This window comes from Ovis canadensis, chromosome 3 (assembly GCF_042477335.2).
Source record: "Ovis canadensis isolate MfBH-ARS-UI-01 breed Bighorn chromosome 3, ARS-UI_OviCan_v2, whole genome shotgun sequence".
Classification (NCBI taxonomy): Eukaryota; Metazoa; Chordata; class Mammalia; order Artiodactyla; family Bovidae; genus Ovis; species Ovis canadensis.
In genome coordinates this window covers 11,853,377-11,874,561 of record NC_091247.1, presented here as the reverse complement: position 1 = coordinate 11,874,561, position 21,185 = coordinate 11,853,377, and the positions used below count along the sequence as shown (strand labels likewise).

Here is a 21,185-nt window from a genome sequence, read left to right as displayed (position 1 = left end):
AACTGGAAAACACTGATATTACCATCTTTCACTTCAGCTTCTCCTCTCTTCCCAAATTCAATTAATTAGTAATTCTCTAACTATGTTACCTGAAACACTGGTGTTTTGGAACATAGACTAAGGTGCCAAATGTGGCCTTTTCCCAATATGCATGAAAAAGCTAAAGTAATATAGTTTTAAGTTTTTCTACTAAATATTTTTCTTAAACCTCTCTCACCTATTCCCTGTCTATTCTAAAAAATTATATAAAGTGGTATCTAATTTAGGAAAGAAAAGTATAGCTTGAAATTTAATATATAAATATTTCACAGTATTCCTCAGAATACCATGATTTTGAGGTACTCCATCACCTGAACATGTTTGAGAACCACTGAACTAATAATGTGCAACTCATATCCCTAATTGTTCTTTCCTGTGCAATATGGAACTTTTCCTATGAGGAAGACAAAACAAGGTGGGAAGTGTCAGACCAATTTGGCTGAGAAGAGATTAATAAATGGGCCATCAGAACACTCTACAAATTTCTTCCTCCTTAATTCTAGCCTGTGACTGCCTATTCTCTAGCACCAAAGAGAATAACCAGCTTATGGGCAGAGTAGAAACAACTTTCATCCATCAGTGTCAGAAAGATTAACATTATATACCAGTCACAGCAAGTGAGACCCCCCAGGTTGCACCCTCCAGTTAAATCAGCATATTCTGAATTGTCTTTCTCTGCTAATAATCAGTATTTACTCTAGGGATAAAGCATAACAATCTTAGCCTAAGAAAAATACATATAAATGTAAAAATTTATAATCCCGAGGAGATTTGCCAAAGCCACATGGTTAAGGGATTATCAGTTATTTGGAACCATCACAAACATAAATAGTTGAGAGTTAAATATGTAAAAAGACTACTATTTTAAATGAATGAAGTACAGTCAACACCAAACTTCTGTGTTAGGTTAAACTTTCATTTAATTATTTAGTATTTATTAACTATGTGCCACACATTGTACAAGTCACTCAAGGTGTAATAGTGAGCAAGACTCTCCCAGCACTTGACTTCATGAAGTTTGCAAGCTACAGGAAAACATTCAAAGAAGAGTCACGGCCAAGGCTGATGGGCAGAGTTCCTCCAAGTGTAGTAGGAAGAGTGGGACGCTACACTCTGGGGGATGCTCAGAGGTTTTTCCAGAGTTCTATTTGAGCTAAAACCTGAAGAATGATTAAAAGTTAACCCACGGTATGTGCATGTGTGCTCAGAGGTAGGAAGTGAGGAATGCTATGGATGAGGCTGGGGTCAGACAAGATTGGAAAGGGGACACTCAGAGTCATATATATATATATATCTAGGCTCCAAATCTGGAGAAGGCAATGGCACCCCACTGTAGTACTCTTGCCTGGAAAATCCCATGGATGGAGGAGCCTGGTAGGCTGCAGTCCATGGGGTCGCTAAGAGTCAGACACGACTCAGTGACTTCACTTTGACTTTTCACTTTCATGCATTGGAGAAGGAAATGGCAACCCACTCCAGTGTTCTTGCCTAGAGAATTCCAGGAACAGGGGAGCCTGGTGGGCTGCCGTCTATGCGATCGCACAGAGTCAGACACGACTGAAGCGACTTAGCAGCAGCAGCAGACTCCAAATCTAGCTCCACCGCTCATAACCCTTGTGTCCTGGGCAAACAACATCTCTGACTTTGAAAGTGAAAGTGTTAGTCACTTAGCAGTGTCCAACTCTTTGCAAGCCCATGGACTGTAGCCCTTCAGGCTCCTCCATCTATGGAGTTCTCCAGGCAAGAATACTGGAGTGGGTAACCATTCCCTTCTCCAGGGAATCTTCCCAACCCAGCATTCAAATCTAGGTCTCCTGCATTGCAGGCAGATTCTTTACTGTCCACCCAGGAAGTCCCACTTTATTAGTAAAAGGGGGTACTAACAATTCTTATCTGGTACGATTATGGTGAAAAATAAATAATATACTGAACGCAAAGTTATTAGCTTCCCACTTGTTAACTCTGTGACTTTCGTGTATTGGACGTCTTTTTCATCTGCAAGATGGGGATCATAGAAGTACCTACTCCACCAGGTTGTTAATGAAGGTATTAATAAACTCAAAGACTAAGTGTGAAGATTTAATGAGTCAACAAATGTAAAGTACTTAGAGTAAGTACTAATGTTCAAAAGAATTCAGTTAATGTTGGTCATTATTTTTATATTAATAGGCAGAGTCAAGATCTCAAAGGGTCTTTTAAGTCATGTGAGGAGTGTGATTTTAATCTGAAAACACAGGAAGCAACTGAAGGATTTTAAGCAGTGAACTGACATAATCAGATTTGCCCTTTGGAAGACTTACTTTGGATACTGATTGAACTGGAGAGAGACAAGAGTGGCAGAAAGCATCAGTCAAGAGAAGTTATAGTCATTAAGGTAAGAGAGAACGGTGGCCCAATCAAGAGAGGATAGCAGTGCAGACAAAGACAAGTGCATGAATCAACAAGCTGATGTTTGGATTTAGGATGTGAGATGTCCCTAGCATCTGACCTTTCCTTCCCTCCTACCCTCCATCCACCCACTAGATTCATGAAATTTCTTTAGTTTTCAGTACTCATCACTCTACTGACTCCCAGACTATACCTAAAGATATAGTTTCTTATGACCTTCAGGTCCAAATTTTAACTGCCCTTGGAGAGCTCCCCACAGATAGTAACCTCACTCAATATAACTCAAACCAAACCAATGATTCATTTCCCCAAAAACATCTCAATTTCCTTATTTTTAATGCTAGCTCTGCCACCTTTTTCTCTCAGTTACCCAGGCTACAAATTCTGCAGTCATAATCCATCTGGTCATGAAGACTTTCTAAATCTTCTGATACTATGCCTTGACAACTCTCATTGATACCTGAACTACTAAAAAGAAAGGCATATGTGATGCAAAATTAAAGGAAACATCCTAGTATCAGCCCTCATTACCACTCTTTTAATATAACAGGTTAATTTTTCTTTGCACCTTCGGCCACCTTACCCTTCAATCCTGATTATTACACTCATGGATCACTCACACACACACATGCACACCCTGTAATAGGCAGGGGGAGCTACCTGATATCTTGACTTTCTTTTTAAAGTAGTTATATTGGTTATAATAATTATACAGAAAAAGTACAGTGAGAACAGAGACAAAAATAACCCTAATGGAGTACACTCTGGGAATTTTAGTTCTTTTGCATGTTATTAGTTGAAAATATGAGAGTATCAGGCAGTAAGGGAATAAAATTCTACCTCACTAGTGCAAACACCTGCTAGTCTCTAGGAATTCAACTGGACACAATGAACATGAACCAGTTCTTCAACTACACACCTGAGAAAAGGATCTCATTGTCAGCTGTGGGTATAAAGAACAGTACTCATGGTACCCCATTCATCCCACCTGGGGCAAACAGCAAAACTAGATAGAGTCCACCTTGCTCAAGGGCATATGGAAAACAGAACACCTATGCAAATCATTTTCGTAGCCTATATGGCAACTGAACATTCTTCTATTTAATTTTTCAGCACTGCTTTATTATAAGACATAGGTTGCAAAAAAAAATAATAATAAGCTATTTGTAGTGTAAGCTGAAAAGAATGAGAATCATAGAGTAGATCTGAAACAATCTTCTGAGGATGGCAAGAAAAATAGACATTTCAACTGCGCCTTTAGATTCGCAATCAGGTTGATGGAAACAAATAGCCCCAGGTCATTCACCTTAAAACCTAAGTAAAGAAACAAACAGTCGGCCAACCAGAGGTGTAGAATTGGTATAGAATTTAAAGGCTCAAGAGACAGTTTTCTATGACAGTTAACCTGGGGTATCCTCTAATGCACATTAATGAAGTCTCCTTTATGTACAGTTGGAAAGGTCCCCTGGAGGAGGAAATGGCAACCCACTCCAGTATTTTTGCCTAGAGAATCCTGTGGACAGAGGAGCCTGGCGGGCTACAGTCCATGGGGTCGCAAAAAGTCGGACACGACTGAGCGACTAATAATATAAATATTATAAATATTGCAAATGGAAAGAGAACATCATCTCTTGGAGAACAAATATACTTCTGAAAAAGATTAACATATTTCAGGAAAGTGACATATTTAAATAGAGCAGAAACATGACTTCAACAAAACAGAAACAAGGGAGAGAAAAAGAAGATAAAAAGACAACAAATGAGAGCCTTTTAAATAAGGATGAAGGAAAAGGAGTGACTTCAAAGGAAAATAAAAGATCATGGTATTAGACACATTACCTATGGTATGTGGTATTCCTGCCAAAATGTCTAAACATGAACTTTTAACATTAAAACAAATCCTAAATGGAGGACTTTTAAAAAAAACAATGGTCAGGATTCTTTAAAAAGTCAATGTCAGAGACAAAAAGAAAAAGAGAAAGCAGAAGAACTGTTTTAGATGAAAGGGCACTAGAGACACTACAGCTAAATACAATATATGATCCCTAATTGGACTCAGACTCAAAAATGAAAAGCTGCAAAAGACATTATTGGAACTGGGAGGATTTAAATAGAAATTTTATGTTAGATATATTATTTTGTGAATGCAAAATCTCTTCATGGTGATAAAAGAATTGTGGTTATATAAAAAAAAAATACTCGTTCTTATGAGATATAGACTAAAATACTAACAGATAAAACATCATGATGACCATAACTTGATCAAAAAAATAATATCTGTGTATATAACAGAGAAGGGGTAGTGAGTATGAATGTGGAAGGTGGAAGGGAGGGATTATCTATCCCCTGATATTATAGGGAAACACAAATAAGCATTTTCCTGTTCTCATTTCTCATTCCTTATGACTAATACTTAATTTTCTTAAATTCAACAGAGAACTCCCTTGCTAATCCAAAAATCAGTAACCACTGACAACTTTTTACACTAAAAAAAAATCATACCATTTCTTTAACAGTTTAAGATAGTCCTTTTTCTCATAAAGCCAGTATAATCTTGGTACCAAAATCTAACAAGAACATTACAAAAAAGAAAAATTATAGTCAAAATCTCTTATGACTACAAATGCAAACAACAAAATACTAGTTAACTGAATCCAGCAATATGAATAAAAAGGATATCATGACCAACCAAACAGGTTTATCCCAGGAATGCAAAGTTATACATTTGAAAATAAATGTAGTTCACGTCATTAAAAAAGGGGGGTGAAAGGGATCAAAAAATCATCTCAGTAGATGCAGAAAATGCATGTGATAAAACTGAACAGCCATTCATGACGACAGCAACTGGCACCTGAAACACCAACTGATGAAGACCAAAAAAAGCAAAAGTCAGCTCCAACTGAAGGGCCTGGGAAGGGGCCACCTAACAAGTCAGAAAACTTTTAGGAAATAACTACCACACAATACAGCCAAACACCACAGAAAAACCAATTTGGCCCCCACCCTCACTCGAGTCAGCAAAGGACACACAGGGAAGCAACTCAGATTTCTACCTTTGCAGTCTGTGCTGAAGTATCCCATCCACCCACCCCCTGCCAGTGTGGTGGTAGAGAAAGTCACATAGGGAACCGGGGCTTTCCTTATACCCACTGCACAGTAACAAGGACTCTCACAACAAGGTTTCAGTGGAGACTGTGGAAAGCCTGGACTTCCATATTCACACGGCAGTAATTGAGGCCACAGAGGGAGCAGCAACAAGGCACCACTTGTTTCTCTCCAACCAGGGAGATACTGGTGGAGGTCTCCTGGGAACCAGAACTCCCACCTCAGCCCTGCAGGAAAAGGGAATTCTGCACCCTAGGTGCCAATGAAGACTGAACATGAAACCTAGTCATATACCCCAATCTGACAATATGAAGGCAAGAGTGCCGTCTTCCCCTTCCACAGCAGTGTCATAGCGAGCCAGTTAAAAGACAGTGGGAAAATAAACTTCCAAGCTCTGCAGGAAAATTTTCCAACCTAGGACTCATATTGACCATACAAACCATCAGTCAAGTGTGAAAAAGCAGATATTTTTCAGACATGAAAAGACTTGTGAAAACTCAAATGCATTCTTTTCCAAGTCCACTTGTGTGACTGCCTCCTATAAAAACTTAAATCTGTCCTCTAGAAAACAAAATAACACAGGGGCCAGGAAATAATGAAGTAGGGGAGTGGTGAAGGGACATTCCAAGATTACAACAACATAGCTGACTTTATACAGATCAACAGGAAGTTAGGAAGAAACCATCAGGGGAAAAAAAAAAAAGAGCCCCCAATAAAACTGCAAGTATGACTGCAAGTTTGGAAAAAATTAACAATATGGTAAAGTAATGCAAGAGAGGGAAAAAAGGGATTTAAAAACTTGGGGAGGGAGGAGGATTTTTTTAAATCAAAATTCAAATATGACTCTTTCCCAGTCTTACTTTCTGGGCTGCCAGCAGCAGTGCAGCACATATAGCCAAGCCCAAGAACCACACCACACATAACCAGTTCCAAAATGGCATCAATAAACCCTAATCACAATGACTTTTTTAAGGAGGAGGAGCCTAAGTTCCTAAGGATCTTGATCTTTTTCAAGAAACACAAGAATGCTGTAAAGAAGATGCACACCAATAAGACAAAGGTCATCAAAGCCTTTATCAAGCTCAAGATGCTGAAAGGCATCAGTCCTAAAAGCTTGGGAGACAAGCTTTAGCAGTGACACTGCTCTGCTGATCTGAGGCTACTGCAAGGTCAAAGTCAAAAGCCACGGCTCAGGCTCCCAAAGGTGCCCTAGCCCCACAAAGGCTACAAGTAGAGGTTTCAGTTTGCCAATCGGAGGATGGAAGCTTACTCGTGTGATGTTTTGGGCTGCTCTTTACATAACGCTGTTGTCCCTGTGCTATTCTGTACATGTAAACTATATACACATAGCCAGATACAAAACAAGTTTAGCATAACTTTAAATTCTGAGTGGATTATAAAAGGTTATATGACCTTGATAAGAACATTCTCCATCAAATGAGATCATGACAATGCGCCAAAAAAGAAGAAAATGTTATTCTAGCTCCCTACATGGCCTATGCTAAACAATATTTAAATATTCATAACACAATTTTTAGAGTTAACCTAAAGATAAATAATGGAAAACTTGGTCCTGGTCAGAGATCAAAACTAAAATGACCTATCTTTCTCTTAGAAAGTGGGCGTCAAAAGATACGATTGAAAGTTAATGGAATAAAAACTATATTACATTAAAATACAATAATTATAAAAAATAGAAATATAGATACATATAAAACAGCAGAAGAGGAAGAGAGACATATTATAAAGGTACTCATCATCTTCCATTTCAGAGTGTCAACAAATACTGTCTAAAGATAATTTCATTAAGAGATAGAGATTTATCTAAGGGTTATGGATTAACCAACAGAAGAACTAAAAATCAGTTAATAGAGGCTGTTTCTGAAGAAGTGCAGTGTAGGGTAGAGAATTATTACTCTTCATCATGAGCTCTTACAAACGATTTGATTTGTTATCACACGCATTAAGAGCTCTGACTAAAATAATTTTTAAATTTTGACAAACACATTCTGTTGGTGAAGCTGTAAGGCAACAAAGCACTATCATATGTGGGAATATGAAATGGCTCAATCTGTGTGGAGGAGAATTTGACACTTTTTACCAAAGTTTTATTATACTACTTCATAATTTTTTTTAATATTTATTTATTTGGTCTTAGGTGCAGAATGTGGGATCTTTTTAGTTGCAGCATGTGAACTCTTAGTTTGTGGCATGTGGGATCTGGTTTCTTGACCAAGGATCAAACCCAGGCCCCCTGCACTGGTAGCAAAGAGTCTCAGCTACTGGACCACCAGAGAAGTCCTTTTAATAATTTCACTAAAGTAACATTCCATATAAACTTACTCCTTGACCCAGCAATACCACTTCTAAAACTCTATCCCAATGATATAATGGTAGAAATACAAAAAGGGACATACACAAGACTCTTCATATAGCATCATTTATAATAGCACTGGGAGCAACCTAAGGGGCATCAGCATGAGACTGGTTGAAAAACCCATGACCACCTATCCCCTGGAGTACTGTGCTGTCCCTACAGAGAAATGAGAATGACCTCTATATACTATTAAAAGTTAATTCTTTACAGGGAGTAAATTGAGAAAAGTAAAGCAGAAAAAAGTGTACATAGAATACTATAATTTGTCTGAGAGTTGTTGAGGGGAGGGAATATGTTGATGTATTTACCGTTTTTCTAACAAAATTTTAAAAAAAATTTTTTAAACTAGCAACCTACAGAGGGAAGAAACAGGGTGATGTGTGAAGGATAGACATTAGATTTTCCTGAATATACCTTTTTTGCAGATTTGGCTCTGAAACCATGGAAGTATTTTATCTAATTATAAAACAAAATTATTTTTAAAAAGCAATCACAAAAGATTGAAAGAAAAAAAAAAAACTATGAATTGAGTTGGTGATACAACCACTGAGAAAGAAATCATTTCTAGTGGTTTCACAACAGTAAACTGACTCTACAATCCTAGTCCACATATACTCTAAGGACAAAAAGGATCGCCAAATTGAAAAAAACACACATGTCTTCAGTACATACTGTTGGTAATGCTGGTATTGCTGTTGAGTTTTATGGATATGGTGGGATAAAGCAAAAAGAATACTTCTGTTGGCATCACTGGAAATCAGAACTTTTGACATGAGTGATAAGAGATTCAGATGGAAGAATAATGAGGTTAAATTAAAATGTGATAGTCTTGAATTGTAAATATCAATATGAACATGTGATATAGTTTACCTTAAAAATACACGCACACACGCGCACACGCGCACACGCGCACACACGCACACACACGCACACACACACGCGCACACACACGCGCACACACACGCGCGCACACACACACACACACACACACACACACACACACACACACACACACACACACACACACACACACACACACACACACACACACACACACACACACACACACACACCCCTTCCTAGTTTCGATCCCTGGAGGAGCCTAGAAATAATGACTGACCTAGTAGGAAAAAAAAAAACGTTCTAAAACCTAGACTGAAATCTCTATCTCTACCACCACCTGCCACCAAAAAGAAGCAAGACTCCTTAGAGAAATAGCAGAAAATAGGTCTGGAGCAGGAAACATATAAGATGAACCTGGAACATCTAGGTCATCACACCGAAAGGCAAGGGATTCTGTCGAAAGGACTCTAGACATTAACCTGAAGAAGCTTCCACTAGACAAAAACAGGGCAAATTAACATCCATGAGGATAACTACAGTAAAGCGAAATATAGCAAACAGGTTTAAATCTATTAATATGTGTTTAAAGTGATACTCAGAAAAAAATCAGTCACCCTGGGAAAATGCTAGAAAAGTTTGAAAAATGAATAAAATGAATCAAATATCATGCCTTTCCCATATGAACTGCACCTCAGGGTGACCAAATAGTTGATAGGCAGAAGTTTTTCTTTACAGAAGGATTCTAGTCAATATCAAAAAGAAATGATGGAAGTAAAATTATTTTATAGCCTCTAACAAATTAATGGATGAAAAAGGAGATAACCAGACATAATCTGCTTCAAAATAATCAAGGACTAGAAGGCAGAGAAGAGTTATGGTCAGTTATCTATAAATGGAACTAAGAAAGCCATAAATTAATAAGTGCTGAAACTGAGTGATGGGTATTTGGGGACTCATTACACTATTCTCTCTGCTTTCATAATGTTTAAATTTTTCCAAAATAAAAAAAGATAAATAATTTTAAGTATTCAGAAAAAAGGAATGAAGCTGCATTTTAAAAGAGTAGAACTGAACAGTGATACCATCCATACAGATGAACATAAATGGAGTAAATCTTTTCTGAAACTGAATAAAATTTTCAATTACGGGTGAGAGAGGAGGCACAAAATATTCTTAAATGTTATTATAATTTTAATTATTTGCATGCTCATCTTGTCTCTGAGTAGACTTAAAAGTTTTTCTCCCAACGAGTAAGAGGACTGGCACTTTGCATATACCAGGATCACAAACCTTCAAATAAATTCAGTAAAATATACAACACATTATCCTAACACACTCATAAAGCAAAAACAAATACTTAGTCTTTTTAAAAAAAGCTATAAAGAGGAACACCTGCTTTCGAGAATTTTTTTTTTAACTTCAGATTGCTCAGACAAGTATGTCCCATTCACTCCAAACAATACTAATGAGAGATGCCATCAGGTGGCTCAGTGATAAAGAATCTGCCTGCCAATGCAGGAGACTCGGATTCAATCCCTCAGTCGAGAAGATGCCCTGGAGAAGGAAATGGCAACCCACTGCAGTTTTCTTACCTGGGAAATCCCATGGACAGTGCTGTCTAGCGGGCTACAACCCATGGGGTCACAAGAAACAGATACGAATTAGCGATTACACAACAACACTTACTGAACAGCTAACTAAACAGCTATTTTTCTGCTGAAAAGTGTTAGCTGTCCAGTCGTGTTTGACTCATTGTAACCCCAGGGAGACTGTAGCCTACCAGGCTCTGTCCATGGAATTCTCCAGGCAAGAATACTGGAGTGGGCAGCTAATCCTCAGAACAACTCTAACGGCAGATTTATTAGCTTCCTTTCATAAATTAAAAAAACTGAGGCTCAGAAACTTAGAACTCAGACGGGGATTGTGAGTGCTTGTGGGAACTCAAACCTGAGGGTCTCCGAAGCCCACACCACCCTCACTCCTATCACACCCTGGAGTATAGTAACTATTTGCTTGGAGTGAAACAGTATCTTTACCAAGATTGATTTCCTTCCTCCTATTTATTCATATAGCCTAGGCAAGATCAATGCAACATCCCTGAAACCTTTCCTGTGGCTAAAGTAAATTCAAAAGTTTATTTTTTCTCTCTTCCTAAAACCTAAGGGGGACAGATTTCCCCTCAGAAACTCAGGCAAGCCCACTTGAAGTCTCACTCATCTAAACCGAGCACTCGGATTCACTCTGGCGCCCTTAAAGATTTCTCTTTCTCACCACAGACTAAAATGCCTTCTCCCAATTATAACTTTTCACTTTTCCTCAGAAAAGCAAACATATTATATAACCAATCCTCACCTTTCAAACACTCATTTATAACTTTGCTAACCTCAGCAAGTCATCTTTGATTCTTCTCTCGCTTCTTGCATGTAATTTGTCATCAAGCCTTGTCAATTCTACCTAAAATCTCTGTCAAAATTGTCCTTTTTCTTTCGAAAACCAAAACCTCACTTCAGGCCTTGATCTTCTGCCATATAAACTAAACACAGTTCTATAAAACAGTGGTCTCCAATTTTTTTCCATGCATTCCTCCCTATGGGTAAAAAAACTTGAGCAAACATCTATGTATTTTTATTTATAAATTATAAGAATGTCTTACTATACAAATCTATAGTACATTATTAGAAAACACAAAAAAAGAAATTTTGAAAATTATGAAAGTCAAAGAAAGTGAAAGTGAAAGTCACTCAGTCGTGTCCGACTCTTTGCGACCCCATGGACTGTACAGTGGAATTCTCCAGGCCAAAATACTGGAATGGGTAACCTTTCCCTTCTCCAGGGGATCTTCCCAACCCAGGGATCAAACCCAGGTCTCCCACATTGCAAGTATATTCTTTACCAGCTAAGCCACAAGGGAAGCCCAAGAATACAGGAGTGCGTAGCCTATCCCTTCTCCAGCAGATCTTCTGGACCAAGGAACTGAACCCGGCTCTCCTGCGTTGCAGGTGTATTCTTTACCAACTGAGCTACTAGAGAAGCCCTTTGAAAGCTGATATAGAAACAAATAGAGATTCTAACATATTCTCTTCACACCACAGTGGATCATGCTTCACAACGCTGAGATATCACTGTTCTAAACTACTGCTGCCAAATTAATCATCCTAAAAACCCAAATCTGATCATATTACATTCCCAACTCAACCCTTCAATAGCATCAGGTTGCAGTGGCACAAACCTGCTTTTTCAAATTTATCGCCTATAATCTTTATGCACATATTCCGCATTTCAGCTACACCTATAATCTCCCTATGTCTTTTAAAAACAGAATTCATCTGGAATGTCCTTATGCTTAATGTATACAACAGTATCTCTAGGAGAAAAATACATTCTAAATACCATAACCAAATTACAAGTGAACTTTGGGGATATAACCTATCTTTTCTACAGGAACATGTATGTTTTCTTACTTCATTTGGTTCCTTTTCAAGTCCAAAATACTTGGAAAGAATGGATATGGATTCCAATTAAAGTAGAACCAACTTTGTTTTGTTTCCTTTGGTTTATTTTTCTTCATTGTTTATCTTTCCATTTCTCAACAAAATCCTTTTAACCGAAAAGGATGTTTCAAATCCAGAGATTAGTTTCCGCTAGAGCCAGGTAAAAGACTAAACTTTGCAACTCACAATAAGAATTCCAGCTGGAGAAGTATTGTATGACATGCCTTCATGACTGAGCAACTGAACTGAACAAGAAATGATACAGATGAACTTACAAAACAGAAAGACACTCACAGACTTAGAGAACAAACTTATGGTTGCCGGTGAGAGGAACAGAGGAAAGGGACAGTTAGGGAGTTTGGGATGTACATGTACACTCTGCTATATTTAAAATGAATAACCAACAAGGACCTACTGTATAGCACAGGGAACTCTGCTCAAAGTTACACGGCAGCCTGGATGGGAGGGGAGTTTGGGGGAGAATGGATACATGTGTATGTATGGGTGAGTCCCTTCACTGTTCCCCTGAAACTATCACAACAATGTTAGTTGGCTGTACCCCAAAACAAAATTAAAAGTTTAAAAAAAAAAGTTTAAAACCCTTTTGTGGGGTTTTTGGCCACAAAAGGAATTTCAGTTGGGACCTTACACACAAATTTAACAGTCTAGAAAAAAAGCTTTTTTTTTCCTACAGCAATACTTGGCCTGTTTTAACCTTCCTGTCTGCTGTGCAAACCCCTCCAAGTTGATGGCAATGGCTCAGACTAAAATGATAGAGTTGCAGCAAAACATTTTCCAGAAAAGTCATGAAAATTCAAGGGACTACCTCTGGGTGCTAATAATGGAAAACTCGGTCTCTAGCAAGACTTTTTAAAGTTTTGTGTTTTTTTTTAATGTGGAACATTTTTTTTAAAGTCCTTATTGCACCTGTTACAATCCTGCTTCTATTTCATGTTTGGGGTTTTGGGCTACAAGACATGTGGAAAAGCTCCCCAACCAGGAATCGAACCTGCATCCCCTGCACTGGAAGGCAAAGTCTTAACCACTGGACCACCAGGGAAGTCCCTCTAGCAAGACTTTTGTTCCACCACCCCAAGTCTTTGTACTCTATCCTATGGAGACTGACAGTGGAGCACCGTGGTGGGCAGAGGAAAGAGAAGAGGTATTAGAGGGCCCTGGAGAGGAAGTCACATTTCAACTCCTACTCTTATCCCACAGAAGGAAGATATGTCAGCTGTGCTACACAAAGAAGTCAGTCTGTGGTGCATTTGGGTAATGGAATCCTTTAACAGGCTGTCCAAATAAAACCCAGAGCAGAGCAATCTTAAAAAGCCAAGGCTGCTTCTCTGTATCAGAAAACAATGATGGGCTTATCCCCACTTTCCAGTCATATAACTTCCCCTGTTCTTCCTCCAGAAATCCTTTTTCTCCAAATCTCACTTTTCTTTTGGTTCCAGTTTCACCCTCTTGTGAGAAACCTATTTTGATCTACTCTGATCTTTCGTTTTCTATACAATTCTTGAGGGCCAAATCATAACCACAATGAGACATTACTTTACACAAAGTGGTGCAACTGCTTTGGAAAACAGTTTAACAGTTCCATAAAAAGAGTTACCATATGATCTAGCAATTCCACTCCCAGGTATATACCCAAGAGAAACGAAAACATATGTCCACACAAAATGTTCCCAGCAACATTATTCATAATGGTGAAAAAGTGGAAACAACCCAAATACCTAACAACTGATGAATGGGTGAATAAAATGTGCTTTATCCATACAATGAAATATTATTCAACAACAAAAAGTAATGAAATATTCATGTTATAATATGGATAAACATGGGAACCATTATGTTTAATGAAAGACAAAGAATTATATATGATTCCATTTATATGGTAATGCATAAAACTGACAAATCCATAGCAACTATAAGTAGATAAGTAATTGTCTAGGGCTAGTCAAGGCTATGGTTTTCCCAGTAGTCATGTATGGATGTGAGAGTTGGACTGTGAAGAAAGCTGAGCGCCGAAAAATTGATGCTTTTGAACTGTGGTGTTGGAGAAGACTCTTGAGAGTCCCTTGGACTGCAAGGAGATCCAACCAGTCCATTCTGAAGATCAACCCTGGGATTTCTTTGGAAGGAATGATGCTGAAGCTGAAACTCCAGTACTTTGGCCACCTCATGTGAAGAGTTGACTCATTGGAAAAGACTTTGATGCTGGGAGGGATTGGGGGAAGGAGGAAAAGGGGATGACAGAGGATGAGATGGCTGGATGGCATCACAGAATCGATGGACATGAGTTTGAGTGAACTCCAGGAGTTGGTGATGGACAGGGAGGCCTGGCGTATGCGATTCATGGGGTCGCAAAGAGTCGGACACGACTGAGCGACTGAACTGAACTGAAGAGGGTTTGGGGGGAATGGGAAGTGACCGCTAATGTATATGGAGTTTCTTTCTGGAGTGATGAAAATGTTCTGGAATTGGATAGTGGTATTTGTAAGTATACTGAAAACCATTTAATTATATACTATAAGAGTAAGCTTTATAGTATGTGAACTATATCTTAATAAAGTTGCTTGCAGATTACTGCAACCTGCAGGTAGGCCCTGCTCAGGGCCCCAGTCTCACCCCAGCTTCCCTGCCACCAGTCACTACGTAAACCCACTATCAGCTCCTGATAGTGCCTAAGGTTTTCTTGCCTCAAGGTGGGTATATGCTCTACTCTGCCCGGAATGAAGTCTTGAGAGTCTCTTTACATGACTAATGACTTATCCTTTAAGTCTCAACTGAAATGTCATCTCCACAGTAAGCTCTCCCTCACTGTGCTTCAGTTACTTCAGTCGTGTCCAACTCTTTGCAACACTATGGAATGTAGCAAGCCAGGCTCCTCTGTCCATGGGATTCTCCAGGCAAGAATACTGGAGTGAGTCACCATTTCCTCCTCCAGGGTATCTTCCTGACTGGGAATTGAACCCATGGCTCCTGCATCTCCTGCACGTAGACAGATTATTTACCTCTGAGGCACTGGAGAAACCCCTCTCTCTCACTCAGTTCAGTTGCTCTGAACTGCTTATTTCTGATTCTTTGCGACCCCAGGAACTGCAGCACACCAGGCTTCCCTGTTCATCACCAACTCTCGGAGTTTGCTACCAGGCACATGACATAGTTACTTTCACCAATTATGATAATAACGATGAATATAATAAGTGCGTGACACTATTCTTAGTGAGATAAGTGAATGAATAGATAAATTTCTTGGTTACCAAGCTCAAAAAGGTCATGGTCTGACAGGGACAGAAGACAGGTATACAGGCTAACGTAGAATAAACACCACCACAAAGCCGAATCGGCTGTCCTGTTCTGTCCCTATGCCTTCAAATCTTTGAGTATGCTTTTCTCCAAGCCCATAAATGTCACGCCTCTTCAAACTCAGAGTACTTCCTTCGATTACTTACAATCCACTTCCTGACCTTGGTGCCTGGAAACAATTTCTAGGATGTCACCACAAACAATATTAAAACTGCCACAGTTTCCTGCTGTGTGTCTACATTATCAGTTAAATTGCTTTGTATTAACCACATTCCAGTCCACTGGGATCATTCAAACACTAAATAAGATTTAAAGATACCTGTCAAAGGTCGCCAGTTACCGTTGCTCCTTTTATCTCTCTAGATAAATAAATATCTGCTCAAGCTTAAGGTTAGGAGCCTCTCAGAATGCTACCTGTACACCGGTAACCTTTCCTTTCACCCAAGTAGATATCTGAGGCAAATCAAGCTTCCTTTACTAAAATGAGGATGAACGATAAACATTCTTCAGAAAAAATAAGAAATTGCTGCCTAGACCAGGGCAATTCAATTTAAAAACTTATAAACAGCCTTCCTCCTCAACAGTTCAAATTGCAAACTGATACTTTTTAACTCTGTACATTCATCTCGGAGCCTTTAGCTAGGATCATAATTCAGATCCCAACACATTTCATAAATGCATTCCATAAACTCTTCCTAAACGAAGTGATGTATTAGGTACTGGGTCTGACACAAGGAACCCAAAGACAAGCAAGAAAGTCCCTGCTCTCAACGAAGTTTATGTTGGGCTTAGTATAGGAGACACACAAAGAACTAAATTTAGTGCTATGACAGTGATAAATATGGAGGGGGGTTTCATAGGAACAGATGAAGGACAGCTGGCCTAGGTGGGGAAAAGGGTGCACAGATGAAGGACACCTGGCCTAGGCTGAGGAGAGGCAGGTGCAGAGAAGTGGCATTACGGCTGGCATCTAATATAAGGTCTGCTGCTACTGCTAAGTCGCTTCAGTCATGTCCGACTTTGTGCGACCCCATAGACTGCAGCCCACCAGGCTCCCCTGTCCCTGGGATTCTCCAGGCAAGAACACTGGAGTGGGTTGCCATTTCCTTCTCCAATGTATGAAAGTGAAAAGTGAAAGTGAAGTCACTGAGTCGTGTCCAACTCTCAGTGACCCCATGGACTGCAGCCTACCAGGCTCCTCCGTCCATGGGATTCTCCAGGCAAGAGTACTGGAGTGGGGTGCCATTGCCCTCTCCAAATCTAAGGCCTGCTGCTGCTAAGTCACTTCAGTCGTGTCCAACTCTGTGTGACCCCATAGATGGGAGCCCACCAGGCTCCCCCGTCCCTGAGATTCTCCAGGCAAGAACACTGGAGTGGGTTGCCATTTCCTTCTCCAATGCATGAAAGTGAAAAGTGAAAGTGAAGTCGCTCAGTCATGCCGGACTCTTAGCGACCACATGGACTGCAGCCCACCAGGCTGCTCCTTCCACGGGATTTTCCAGGCAAGAGTACTGGAAAGAGTACTGGGGTGCCATTGCCTTCTCCTAATCTAAGGGCTACAATCCCCAATTCTCTCATTTAAAAAATGGCTAATAGTACCTACATCATCGGGTAGTTGTGAGGATTTGATGAAATGGTTCACACAGAGCATTACTACCATACCTGACACAGAGATTACCCTCAACCACCTTAACTTAAAAGGAAAGTTTGATCAAGCACTAAACCTCAACACCTGTGCCGAGCAACTCACCTGCTTTACTAATCATATAACAGACACCAGCTTCATAATTACACACAGTATTGTTTTCAATCAACTTTCTTATTTTAATGAGCGACTGCTGAGTCCTGTTCTGCATGTTCACAGTCTAATTCCTAGATCTTCAAAACCTTCTTCTCCATCACCTGAAACACACAGTTCTCTGACATTTCTGGAATAAAATAAAGCAGTTTTCTTAGTCCTTTGATAGAAAAAGTATAAAAGAAACTAACAATTACCCAGTTTTTAATATAGGTCCAGCAGTCATGTTGATACTGTATTTATTGCTCATTATGACCCTGCAATATACAGCCTTCCTCATTTTACCCTCAGGATAACTGAGAGAGAAACATGTTATCTGCACAAAGTTTCATAGTCAGCAAACAAAAGTGGAATCTAAATCCAAATCTGATTCCGTATTTTTAGCCTGACTGGACCAGCCACACAGTTATCAGAGATGAGAAAAAAGTACAGGCAGCCTGCTTGGACGGGCCCCAAGCTCTCTTCCTCCACCCCTAAGATTGTCCTACACAACGCAGCCTGCACACTAAGACTTCCCCTCAGTCAGGTAAATATCTTGAGCTCAGTCTGTTATTTCCTGTCTGGATGGAACTGATGGTCAATAGTAATCAAAGCCCTGTTTCCTCCAAAAATTAGAGAGGCACCTAAGAAAACCATTTCCTCACCACTTGTCCGTCTCGTTCCTACCTGTAGGCAGAAGCTTCCTAATTGACAGTCACCATAAATCACAACTACTTTTCATAACTTCTCTCTTCATATTCTCCTTCAGCCTACCTCACAGGTAAAGCTAACGTATTTCCCATGTCTTAAGTTTTTACCACCAAGCAATCTAGTTTCAAGATCAAAAAGGCTATTCTTTATACTAATTTCACACCTAATAGAATTTCACGCACAAATTCTCTTGCCCAAGCACTCAGATAAACAGAGATGGGTTCCACAAAACACTGTGGAGAAATGTTTTTGTCAATCTGCAACGTTTAAGAGCAAGACAGAGATCTGATGCCCAGTCATCTGAACTTCCACTTGGATTTTCATGCTGAGTCTGACACTGACATGCCTCATATCTGGCAAGTTTCTGAACTACTCTGTAACAAGAAGGGCAAGCATCCTCACAAGGATACCTTGCAACTGTAAGGTGGCTTCTGTAAAGTGTTTCTAAGTGCTACTGAAATCCAAGTTTACAACTCTTGCTTGGAAGCAGGAGCTAAACTTGGAGTGCCTCTTTAATCCCAATGCTTCACTACTTCTTTTTACCTCCCAAGCTTCTTAAGCTTATTTGGAGCATGCTTCTTTCCTCCCCCACCCCACCCCCCTCATTTCCACAAAAATCAAGAATTAATAGTGTACTCATCCAACTCTTCCATTTTCATTATCACAATAAGCAAACTTTTCTAGTCTCAGGGCTGCTGCAGCCTGTTAGATGCATCTGGTGAATGGAAACCTAAGCGAGTCAGGGGACTACAAGGCTGGCCAAAGGTCACACTGCATAGACACCAACTGAACAAGACATGCAATACTTGAATAATCACTAGATTTCGCCCATAAGGCCCTTCCCCTTTCAAACTTCCCTAGCATAATTCTCAAAATGCTGAAGTAAACACATTCTTCAGACTTTCTTCTAAGCAGGTTTAAAGTATCCTATGAAAGCTGTTTTAAGGAAAAGCCTGCACTGTTAACTTTGTTTTTAAGTGCCCTTAAACAATTCTATTACTCATAGAGAAAAAGTGAACATTTGTTAGTGATTAGAGATAAGGCATCTCGTGTTCTGGAACTAAGGAAGGGAGAGGCCGAGAAGACCTGGCTGGGAGCGGAGATACAGTCAGAAGCAACACACCCAAGAGAGACCGCATAAAGTTGCACTTTCCAAAGTCAACTTCTACGTCTAGAAAGAAGGCAACAATGTTTCAATGGGTTCTGAAGTTAGATGTATCAACATTTTCCCCAGAAAACTAACCCCTCACCAGGGACACCAGATGAATGAATGAGTGAGGGAATTTGCCAGATTGGATTACAAAACCTTTCCAATAATTATCAAGATCAGGTGCTCGGTTACAGCACAGGGATATCTTCCCTCATAGCCTCCGGCCTTGCTGTGAGGAGACTTGCATAGATAGGAAGGGGAGACAGGAGAAGAGAGAAAAGGGCCTTCTTCCTCCCCAGGTCATCCAGACCTTAAGTCCTTGAGTGGCCCCTCCCTCTGAAAACCTCTCACGACTTTTATGCCCCCCCCCACCCCCCCGCCGCCACCACAGGCCTTAGCCAAGCTGCCACCTCAGGACTGCCCAACTCTCAGGGGCGCTCCAAATACCCATTTGAGGAGTTGCTTCTGGAGATTTCTCGCCCTCCCCCCAACAGTTGTGTGACCATTTTCAGAGGCTCTCTGTAACCCCGGGGAGGAGGCCACCTTATAATCAGCTGTTCCCGCCCTCAGGTGAGGAGGGGACACCTGACCACTGGCGCCCTTACACCCCGCGCGCACCCCGCCCCCGCGCCTCTCTGGATAGTCATGGCAACAGTCCCCCTCCCCGCATGACGCCAGCACGCGGGGCGCCCCTCGGGTCCCGGCAACAAGTCCCCCCGCGCGGCCCGAGGCCTGCAGCCCTTGCCCGGCCTCGCCGCCCCTCGCCCGGCCCGGCTCCGCCCAGGCCGACCACACTCACTTGATCCTGGAGCCCATGGTCCCCCGGCCTCCTCATGGGCCCGCGGGCCCCGCTCGGCGCTGCGCTGCGCTGCCCGCCCGCCTGCGGCCGACCGGCCTCCCTCCGGCGCTCTCCCCGCCCCTTCCTCCCTTCCCTCAGGCTGAGCCCGCCCGCTCGAGTCTCTCTCCCCCGCCGCAGCCGCCGCCGCCGCCGCCTCCCGGGGTTAATGCACTCGCTTCAGCCGGGCGAACGCCATGGTCGCCGGCGCGCGTGCCCGGCGCGCGCCTCCCCCTCCGCTTCTCACACCGCCGCCCCCTCCCGCCCGCGCCGCCGCCGCCGCCGCCGCCGTCCGCGGGGGCTGCCGGGAACTGTAGTCGGCTCATGGGAGGCGGGGCGAGTGAGGGCGGAGGGGTTGGAGGGGAACCGCGCATCAGCAGGTTGGACTCCAGGAGCTCAGTGCATGTTGCCTTCCGGGTGATGCCCCGTAAAGACCTTCCCTCCCACTGTTCTCCTGTAGAACCAACACCTGCAACCCCCCAAAAAATGATGTTTATCCCATAGATAGAGACCCTCAAGCTACCATTCCTGCCTTGCGGAGTCCTCCCATCCAGTGGCTCTGGCTTAGAGATAAACTGTCTCCCACTCAGGCCGCCAAGAAAAGAGGTTTTTCCTTTGAAAACCCCACACCTTCCAATAAGTTCCTTAAGGGAGCCATAGACCTTCTGTCACACCAGCCACTTCCCCAACATGGTTCTTGGTGGAGGCCCTTCCTCTCCCCTTAAACCTTTAAGGAGACCTCACATCTCCACAGGAAAGCCAGCTGGCGGTTTCATCGGACCCATTTAGTGGCTCTACTCTGCCCTACTCTTGAGGACCTCTGTCTCCCTTTATTAGCCCTTTTGCGGGGGGAGGGGGGCTCCAATACAGAAATCTCCAATACAGAAACCATAACAATATCTGATAGAGATTCAGTCAAGGCAAATGAAGATACTTGAGAGCCAAAATCACCAACCTGCACCCCCTTAGGGCTCACTGCCATGAACACCCCAATATCATCCCCTCTAGGCCTGGAAGAATCCTAAGTGAAAGTTGCTCAGTCGTGTCTGACTCTTTGCAACCCCATGGACTGCAGCCTACCAGGCTCCTTTGTCCATGGGATTTTCCAGGCAAGAGTGCTGGAGTGGGTAGCCTTTCCCTTCTCCAGGGGATCGTCC

General features: G+C 41.5%; 1 protein-coding gene across 12 annotated transcripts in view; it reads right to left on the bottom strand.

Annotated features, from left to right (window-relative positions):
- Positions 1-20,324, bottom strand: part of DENND1A (DENN domain containing 1A) — a 538,527-nt gene extending 518,203 nt beyond the window's left edge. For 10 of the 12 annotated variants that reach the window (XR_011255499.1, XM_069582473.1, XM_069582475.1 and 7 more), the window contains exon 1: positions 19,993-20,324. Coding sequence is in view for 9 of the 12 variants with exons in the window: in XM_069582473.1 (XP_069438574.1) it covers positions 19,993-20,009 (17 nt within the window). In the remaining 3 variants the exon portion in view is untranslated. The remainder of the gene's footprint in view (positions 1-19,992) is intronic. The other 2 variants (XM_069582478.1, XM_069582480.1) reach the window with 1 other exon arrangement.
- Positions 20,325-21,185: the final 861 nt, after the last annotated feature.